The sequence below is a fragment of the Nothobranchius furzeri genome, chromosome 16 (genome assembly GCF_043380555.1).
Source record: "Nothobranchius furzeri strain GRZ-AD chromosome 16, NfurGRZ-RIMD1, whole genome shotgun sequence".
NCBI classification, from domain to species: domain Eukaryota; kingdom Metazoa; phylum Chordata; class Actinopteri; order Cyprinodontiformes; family Nothobranchiidae; genus Nothobranchius; species Nothobranchius furzeri.
This window is the reverse complement of record NC_091756.1, coordinates 35,509,277-35,518,763: the sequence shown is the minus strand read 5'-3', so window position 1 is coordinate 35,518,763 and position 9,487 is coordinate 35,509,277. Positions and strand designations below refer to the sequence as shown.

At 40.0% G+C, this 9,487-nt stretch overlaps 1 protein-coding gene across 4 annotated transcripts; it reads right to left on the bottom strand.

Annotated features, from left to right (window-relative positions):
• Window positions 1-381: 381 nt before the first annotated feature.
• On the bottom strand, window positions 382-9,071 carry LOC107387917 (ataxin-7-like protein 3). 4 transcript variants are annotated; one of them, XM_054749727.2, is made up of 10 exons: window positions 8,882-9,071; window positions 8,374-8,426; window positions 8,147-8,271; window positions 7,869-8,001; window positions 7,147-7,318; window positions 6,118-6,218; window positions 6,011-6,033; window positions 5,881-5,926; window positions 5,178-5,254; window positions 382-1,499 (listed from the first exon to the last, which is right to left on the bottom strand). In XM_054749727.2, exons 3-10 carry the CDS (start codon window positions 8,195-8,197, stop codon window positions 1,494-1,496), a joined length of 609 nt encoding a protein of 202 aa, XP_054605702.1. In that variant the 5' UTR covers window positions 8,198-8,271; window positions 8,374-8,426; window positions 8,882-9,071; the 3' UTR covers window positions 382-1,493. The 4 variants fall into 4 exon arrangements, with proteins under 4 accessions (XP_054605702.1, XP_015818669.1, XP_015818666.1 ...); XM_015963183.3 differs by having other exon boundaries at window positions 5,182-5,254; XM_015963180.3 differs by having other exon boundaries at window positions 5,174-5,254; window positions 8,882-9,070.
• Window positions 9,072-9,487: the final 416 nt, after the last annotated feature.

The window sequence follows — 9,487 nt, the reverse complement described above, 5'->3', positions numbered from 1 at the left end:
CCCACTTTCTTAAATGGAAGTAATCACAGGCATTATGCAAACAGAAAAAGAAAGCTGGAAGTCGAAATGTTTCTTATTACTTATTACTGCTGTACCTTGATTACCATTTAGAAATAATCAGTTTCCCCCTAATGTCTTTTAATTGTTTTGTTCTAATTCAAACTAAATTAGGCTACTCTTGATGTTTTATGGCAACAATTGCTTTATTAGAACAAAACAATGTATAATTTAACATTTTTAAAAACTAAACTGATACATAATAGAATCAGTTACTATTATTCTTAAAAATCCACCAACTAGCAAAACTATTGTTCAGAAAATACCTGCTTATTTCAGCTTTCATAAGACGTGCCAAAAAGATAATGTAGTCCAGAAAAAACAAACATTTTTAAAGTTTTATTTTGAAGTTTGCTTGAAGCCGCTTCATTTTACTGGGAGACATTTGTCTTTGGGTGACAAGAATTTGAGGTTAATAAAGGGTGTGCAGACTTTTTCTTTTAGGTTAACTTAAACTGTTCAAATTTGATAAAAATCTAAATGTGACCTACTCATTCAGTAGGTTTTCCCTTAAAACAGGTTGATTGGATTCACCAAACGCTCCCTCTGGTGGTCAGACGAGCGCCTCATGAGCCCAAAGTCTTGTGACAGGTAAGAAATCATTTATTATGCTAGACTGATGAAACAAACTGAGTCATGATAGCAGCATTTCAACTATTAGAATATTTACACTACCACTTCACACCACAGACATTTGCAACCCTTTACAATGTAAACATGATACAAAGACATATTTGAATGCTAGAAAACAAACTGATCTATCCACCAAAAACAAAACAAAAAAACCTGCTTTCTGCAGCTTTCTTGTACAATTAACCGTTCATTTCCTGAACATTATCTGACAAGTTTTCACAGGTGAAAAACAAACAGAGCTGCTCGTGTAACCCTGACCGAATGAAAACAAAAGACAAACCATCATCATGATTGTCTTTGACATTATTTTTAAGGTATGTGATAAAAACAGTGAGGACATTTGAGTTTACCTAATGTCTAAGCTTTTCTGTGTTTTACAAACAAAATACTGCTTGTGCAGATTGTTGCGCTTGAAACGGTTGTTCCTGCTCAACCACTAAATCAGTTTCTCTGGGGAAAAAATATACATAAACAGTCATTTTTAGGACTGAAATTTAAACACAAGTAAAATTAAAAAAACAGTTTTGGTAAAATGATTCTGCGACTAAAACAGTTCAGACTAGGATTTCTGAGCTGCTTCTGCTGAGCAGCAAACACACCAAACGTCACCTAGAAACATCCACATCCATTGGTTTGACAACATAAAGAACCAAAGCTGAAGTGCCACTGGTCTCCTTGTGTGTTTGTCTACACACAAATGATAAAAGAATGTGTTTGTGGCCAAGTGCATTACTGAGAGAATGTCTCATCTTTCATCAACATACGTGGACTCTCCTGGTTGTCCATTCGACGTCTAGGACCCATCATACCTGAGGCAGAAAAACAACAACACATCATATAAACACCCGTCTATGAATCCAGTCCTAATTACATCAATACTGTTTGAGTATTTGTGTTTCTAGACTAGAAAAACGGGACGAAATTCACTGAATAGGACGCTGCAAAAGAAGCGATCCGGAAGGTTTGTTTTTATTTATTTCTTATCCTACACGAGCAGATTCCTGGGCCTTTTAAAGTTGAGAAAAATGTAAATTAAAAACAGAATACAACCACTTAAATGCCTTTAACCCAAATAGTACTGTCATAAAAAGTCTCATTATTCAAATATTGATTTTTTCAAAAGTGACCAAGAGTTTTTGGACTTTCTGGAGAATTTTAACGTTGTCAGTTGTTTTACAGTTTCTGTTCTGTACTCAAGCATTTTCAGAGTGAGTGTATGTGTGTGTGTGTCCGTCTTCGATGGCCACTCATCTCGAAGCTGGAAATATTCAGAAGGAAAAAAACCCCAAAAAGGTTTATTAGCTGTTGTTGCAACACTAGACAACTTAACAAAAAAAAGAACAAGTTCATTTGAATCTTTCAGTATTTTGTTAGTTGGTTACAAAGACAACCAGCATGGATTGAGCGCTTGTTGTCAAAAAGTCCCCATCTTTTAAGGATTTTAAAACTTGCCTATTGACATTGCTATAGGGAGCCTAAGTCACTTCCATCTACTTCCGAACTACGGGCTCCCCGGAAAAACGAAAAAATGAATGCAAGTCATTATGATGTCAGTGAATTTTAAAAACACATTTTCATGCCATGAAAACGCTTATTTTTGAACGGTGGCAAAAGTTACAATAGGTTTTGTGTGAAAAGAAGTATAGGACTACAAATGTATCTCACCATATTGATGTCATCAAACCAGACACGGAGAAGAAAATGGCTGTGAGTTTAGCGAGCTTCAAATCTTTCTTCCGGTATGACAGGAGCATTAAACGTGGGGAAAACCAAAGCAAACAATCTGGACATGTAGTCAGTACAGTACGTGAGATTCTGCGGGGACGTCTGATTTGTAGTCATTTTATTTACAAATTTTTTCAAGCTAACAAATTTCAAAGTAGACAGTCGAAACTCACATTTTCATTTAAATTAAAGAATAAATTGTGTTCGATTCAGGAAGTAACACCTCATTTTCACCGCACGAGAAAGCGGCGCGAAACTTACTGCGTGCCGATATGCCGCCATTATTGTGGATGAGCTCAATTCCACCTGCAGCAAAGTGTGACGTTTTGAACGCACCCCAGAAGTGTGGGCACGCTATCATTACGTCCCAAGTTTATTTTTTACGCACGGTGCTTCCAAAAACAAATCAAACTCTGCATGAAGCCTAACTCAAGAGCAGTGTAAAACACATCCGGAAACTTTCAGAATTAAAATCGCATGCAAGTAAACATGTCATTTCTGATTATAACCTCCGTAACCGATGTAAACAGAAAAGAAAATAAACCCCAGACATTTTTTGATACATGTAGCTGTCTTTCTGCTTGATTATCATCGTGTGACGACTTCTGAAATCACGCTTTGTGTTGGTAGTTCCTCTGTGATTTTGTGACAACACGGGATCAGCTGTGTGGAACTAGCCTGGCAAGTCAGACTAAATAAATATGTTATTTAGTCAGGCAACACTCCATTGACAGTTCTCAGTCATGGGGCGGGTTCTACCGGTCTTTCAAATGATTTCTACACGTTACTGGACATTGAACAACGTGACATACTCACCTCAACGGGTGTTGGTAAATGAGGCAGTCCGCTGTTGAAGGCGGCAAAAATACATAATTTTTATAAATAAGGACTTAAATTCATCTACCTGCTTCTGATTCTAATAAAGCCCAAGTCCTAATAGCCCAAAATTGATGTAAAAGCCATTTCAAACGAGCTGTCGCCATCTTGTTCCACTCCGTCGCATCACCCCGCCCACCAGACCAATAGAGGGCCCAATTTACCCACAAAGCCGATAGAGCACTGTGATTGGTCCACCACTGTAGACCAATCACCACCCTCTATCAATTTGAAACCCCTGTAGAGAGCTGCGATTGGCCTGCCAGAATGCTGCTAGGGGCTGCGGAGGTTCCAATGGAGAGCTCCTAGACTAAACTTAGCAAAACTAAAATTTGGTCTAGTTCACTAGACTACCATGGAGCACTTTCAATCCCGTCTCGCGTCAGAATTACTCCTGGTTGGGAACGAACTTGCGAGTAAAACGGCGCTATTACGTTACGTGACCGCTTCCACGGCCAGTGGAAAGCCGGGGTGAGTCAAAGCGGATTAGAAAACAGCTTTTATAGCCTCATTCATTTGCATTTACTCCCTTTGTTCTGAGGACCTATGAGCAGTGGAAGGAGAGGAGACTTAGGCTCCCTATTAACTTGCCTTATCACCCGATTTTAGTTTCGGGTTTTGTCTACTGTAGTGTTTGGTATGTAACTTTTTTTTTTAATGTTCATTTCTGAATGTTTTTCTATTTTGCCCTCTGTGCAGCCACGTCGTGTCATAAAAGTGTTTAAATAAACTGGGTTGAGGTTGTATGGTGTGGGATTTGCTTCAGTTCTTTAGGTGGATTCATTGAAAACACCAAAGACAATGGAATTTGACAGATTTATAAAAAGGCTATTTTCAGTCGATTGGCTGAAAGATTGAGATGACGTTCTGCTGATGTTAACAAGATTTTTTTAAGAGTTAAATTTCTAATTTGTCCTCAGCTTGTCTACTTTTAAGAGATGATGTTTCTTCTCATTGTCCGGTAAAGGAACTGGTCAGAAAATGACAATCAGATGATAAAAAACCTTTTGTGAAGGAAGATTAATCCAGATTACTTTAAAAGATTACCAACGGTCCTGCACCTTTGGAAGCAAAAATTTGGTTTGAAGCCTTTGCACCAGAGGTGACCAAGTCACTGTTTTGCAAGTCATAAGTAAGTCACAAGCCTTTCCAGTCAAGTCCAAGTCAAAGACAACCAAGTCGAGTCCAAAGTCAATGATGTGGAAGTCCAAGTCCTTAACTTTGAATTTTTAAGTCATAATCAAGTCATCTGTCAAACTTCAATTTAATGACAATGATAAACTCCAGAAATAAAACTTCTTAAAGCTTCATTTATTTGCTGAAACAAGCAGGAAGTGCAACTGAAACTGATTATAAACAAAGAGCTGCTGCATTCAGCAGAACAAGATCAAACCCAGAACGAAGAATGATTTATGTCCGTGTCGTGCCACTTTAGTGCTAAAATATCAAATATGCTCAAGTCATCATCAAGTAAGACAGATGCAAGTCGATTCAAATCGCAAGTAATTGGGGTTCAAGTCCAAGACAAGTCGAAAGTCTTTATAGATTTTATCAAGTCAAGTCAGAAGTCATTAAAATAATGACTCGAGTCCAAGTCATGTGACTCGAGTCCACACCTCTGCTTTGCATACAGCATCCAGCAAATTACAGAACAAACAAAAACGCACGAACATCGTCAGTTTTTTAAGAAAGTATTCAGTTTTTTGTTTGAGCAGTGCTTTTCCCTGCAGACCAACGTCTCAGAGCCTTTTGGATTTTTGCACATATTAGAACAGGTGAGCTCTAAAGGAGCTCATAACCATCAGTCACTTAGAGGAAACAACACATCAGAGGATCAAAGGAACACTGAAACAAACAGCTATGTTCAACATTGACCCCCTACCCACTGGCCTTGCAGAAGCAGTGTAGGAGTCTTTGGGTGGTGCGTGGGCTTCATTATCTTGACTGGCTTTACTTGCTGTACCTGTAAACACAGAAGGAGAAGATTGTGAGGATGAAGGAATTTTTTTTCATCTAAAGTTTAGCTTTTGTTGTGTAGGCACAACTCTAAAAGAGGTAAAAGCATCTAAAAAAAACATAACTGGTTTATTGTTCCACTCTTTTCCCCTTTATACAGCTCTCTTTTTGTCATACTCAATCTAAAGTTGAGACTTCTGAAGGAGAACAATAAATGTGTTTTTCTGTTATTAGAACTTAAGACTTGTTTTCTCGCTTTCAGCCCTTTTCTTTTTCATCTTTTGACCTCAGATTTTTAAAATGCAAATTACTTGGTTAATCACTTTTAGAAAATTACCTGATTTAAAAATACATATTTTCGAGTAGTTGTTTATTTTATTGATGCCTGCTTTCCAAAGTCAGAATGTTCATATAGTGAACAGAACAATTTCAGATATTTAAACTTGACCTTCAAACATTTAACTATGATCATCCTCCACAACAGGTTTTGTCAGAAAGTGTTTTACGGTTTACGCCTTTGTAATGGATCCAGTGTAGCGAAGTGGGTGGCTTTGTTGTGTTTTTACAGTTGTTTTGCAAAAATATAATAAGCTTTTATTCTATAGAACAACAAAAACGCTAGTGAACACTCACTGCTTTTATGCTTGAAGGATTTCGATCTTCTTGGCGAGTTTGGATTCTGCAAAAAAAAAAAAAAAAAAAGTCAACAAGTCAAGACTAAAATTCATCCTTTATTATAACTAAATAGATTAATAACAATCACCTTATCTGATTTCCTTTTCTTCGCTGCAAATGAAAGACAGTTTGGATTAAAGCGTATATCCAAGTTATGACTTTTACGTGATGTTTCTAGGAGCACCGGAGACTCACCTTTCTTTTCTGCGCCGTAAGACCAGTCGTTATCGTTGACGTCGTCGTTATCTTCTTGGTCACTCTCTGACTTGTTGTTGGTGTTGTTGCCAGTGACTATTCTGTGAAAACACACACACACACACACACACACACACACACACACACACACACACACACACACACACACACACACACACACACACACACACACACACACACACACACACACACACACACACACACACACACACACACACACACACACACACACACACACACACACACACACAGCATTACCCGCTGCTCAGAACATTCTGAAACACTTTAAAGGTGTTGAACGCCCATTTAATCAACACATTTGCAGGGGTCTCTAGTAGGAATTAATGGCTTGTGAGTTGTATTCTGGGAAGGAAAAGCTCCGGTGCACCTGTTTCAAGAACCAGAATATTGTCACATCAGGAGAGCTTCAAAATGACAGGATTTGGAGTCTTACTACTTCATATTTGGACATCTCTAATCTGATTGGCTAACAGCAACACGACTCTACCACGGACCATTTACTCTGCAACGTTGGTGTTTTATCTACACAAATAGCATGAGCCTGAATGAGTTCTGCTGTGTGGTGGAGTTGCTAATGCTAATAGTTAGCTTCTAGTAGCCAAAACGTTCACTGCTGTTTCCTGGATGCTAAACCAACAACAGCCTTCCCCGTCGTGAGTCAAGATGAGTGAGTCCATGAATGTTAATTGACAGTGTGACGTAGATCTGTCAGGATTTTCTAATCTTAAGAGTTTCGACGTCTATTTTCTATCAGAAACTAATGTAGAAGATAGGTGTAGGAGGCCATTTTCATGATCAGCCTGCATAAAAAAAAACTCGGTGACCGATTATAATCAGAAATACTTAATAAAAATTGTTTTTCAGTGTTCCACATCTTTAAACACTCTACATGACATTAACACATCACTACAGCTTGAGCAGGACTGTGCTCAGTGTAATTTTCAGTCTCCCAGTAACATCCGAGGTTACACAAGCTACATCACTTACCTGCGGTTTGCTATACGGCTGCTGTTTCGTCCCATCCCAAGGCATTTCTCCAGGTGAGGGGCGAAGCGAGAGGCGGCAATGCTTCGGCTGCAGTTGGGGCAAACACACTCCTTGTTCTTCCACTGGTTGTAGACTTGGCCAAACACGTCCAACCCGGGCTCGTCCACGATTTCTGAGTATCAAAACCAGGCCTTCACGCACACGTTTTTACTACTTTTACATACGCCACTGCTCAAGTCTATTGGAAATTTTCTGTTTTTCAGAGAAACAAAACATAAAATTGGTCTGAAAAGAAAATGCAGCAAATGAATAAAGAGATGGATTTATTGCCAGAGTGAAATGTGAAGATTTGAACGGAAATTTTGAATACTTTCTTGAAATTTTTGATTTAATGAAACAAAAAAGAACATTTTGAGGTAGTTACAGTCTGGCAAACCTTAGGCTGAAGATTTAAACACTGCTTATCCCAAACTTCTGAGCAGCAGGACAGCTTTATTTCATTTTGATTTGTAGTTTAGATATAAACCAAGTAGTGGCTCAGGGGGGGAATCAGTCATTTGTCAATCTGAAAGTTTGAGAGGTTAATCCCAACTTGCTCAATTGACACAGAAGCCCATCTGCAGATTGGGGTATGAATGGGTGTGGGAAGTATTAAATGTCTAGAAAAATGTTGCACAAATACAATCCGTCTAGCATCTATCTCAGCAGACGGGTCTGCTCACCAAAGTCTCTCATGCTTTCTTGGTCCGTGTCATCCAGAAAGAAGTATCCCTGCTTAACAGCCCGATGGACCTCAAAGCACAGACCCAGGCATGCATCCTCCACCAGGTCAGACAGGATGTCCTGCGCTAGGGCCTGCCAGGGAGGAGAAACATTTCTATTTGTGTACGCGTTTACAGCTGGGGTTGTTTCCAAGACTTCTGCAGCACAGCCTGCAGAGACGTGATGTGGATGGATTTCCACACCTGCTCTGTGGCATTACCACCCAGTCAGTGTTTACCTCCAGCTTGCTGTTGTCCAGGCTGGACATTGAAACCTCCTCCATTTTCATTTGCCAGAACTACCAGATGAGCAGACGCTGCTTTGGTCATACTGTAGCTGCAGCCAGCATTGGCCAGATCAGGGCTGCAGCAGGAGACAGGAGCAGTGGGTTAGCAGCAGAGACCCAGCTGAAACAATGGATGCCAATCAGCCTGTGAGCATTGGATGTGTGATGCAGACACTCACTAACTACACGCTGAACACGGAGCCTGGGAGTTACTTCCCAATCTTCACAAGCCCTGCGAACCACACATAACACAGAAAGTCAGGAGACAGGAACACACACACACACACACACACACACACACCGACAGCCCAACACTTCACATCAATGAAAGTAGCTTAGCTCGAACCTTGAAGAAAACAAAGAGCGGGGCTATGAATAGGCTGGAAAGATCGACAAATTCCAGGAGGAAACAGAAGCGGTTAATCTGCGCACTAAATTATAAAGTCAGCGGCAAATCCGACCGGGAGCTGAACGTGGAACCCGAACCGGACCAAGCGGAGTCGTTAAACACGATATGACGCGTTTACCGAGTTTTTTCGCAGCTGAGGAAGCACATCATTACTACGGCAGCACGAGCGAGCGAGCGAGGCGGCTTCTTCTCGTCTCCGAACTCACTGCTGCACTGCGGCTGTCCGCCTCGCCACTGGCCGCTTAGACCTCCAACAACCAGAAGTACAAAGCTCTTACCGTGGCGTGTAACTTCTCCCGCGAATAAAGCAGCAGCAGCAGCAGCAGCAGCAGCCACGCGAATCTCCTAATTGAGTTTATTTACCAATTTCGACAGGCATCCATCTTTACAGATCAGACACAAGTAATCGATCGCCGCACGAGATTCACCGATGCGCCACCCCTCCGACGGGCGGCTCCTCACTAGACTGCTGCTTTATTTATAACCATTGGGGGGACGGGCCTTAAAATGTATTTTCATTTTAAATTAATTATAACACCAGTCTACCCGGATGTTAACTTTAATAAGGGCTTTATCAGCCGAAAAGATAAATCGAGCAAATACCAGAATATACAGGTCAAACTCCAAAAATTAGATGGTGTAAGTTTCAGTAAATCAACTTAAATTGAAACTGAGATACTCATTACTTACAAAGCCTGATATTTCAAGTATTTGTTAAAATTGTGATGATTATGGCTTACAGCTTATGAAAACCCTGCGTTCAAAATCTCAATTAGAAAACTGAAAATCTGTGACTGAACGTGTCACACTGTAATCAAAACACCTGTAAAAGGTATGCATTTAAATGGACTTTTCACCTAGAAATTATTTTTTATTTAATAGCA

What these genes read in the sequence shown, in the direction of transcription:
- LOC107387917 (XM_015963180.3), bottom strand. Translation starts at nt 8,197, where the DNA reads ATGAAAATGGAGGAGGTTTCAATGTCCAGCCTGGACAACAGCAAGCTG. An exon ending in AGCCGTATAGCAAACCGCAG is followed by an intron (nt 6,219 to 7,146) that starts GTAAGTGATGTA and finishes GTGTTTTCACAG; the next exon opens with AATAGTCACTGGCAACAACA. An exon ending in AGAAAAGGAAATCAGATAAG is followed by an intron (nt 5,927 to 6,010) that starts GTGATTGTTATT and finishes TTTTTTTTGCAG; the next exon opens with AATCCAAACTCGCCAAGAAG.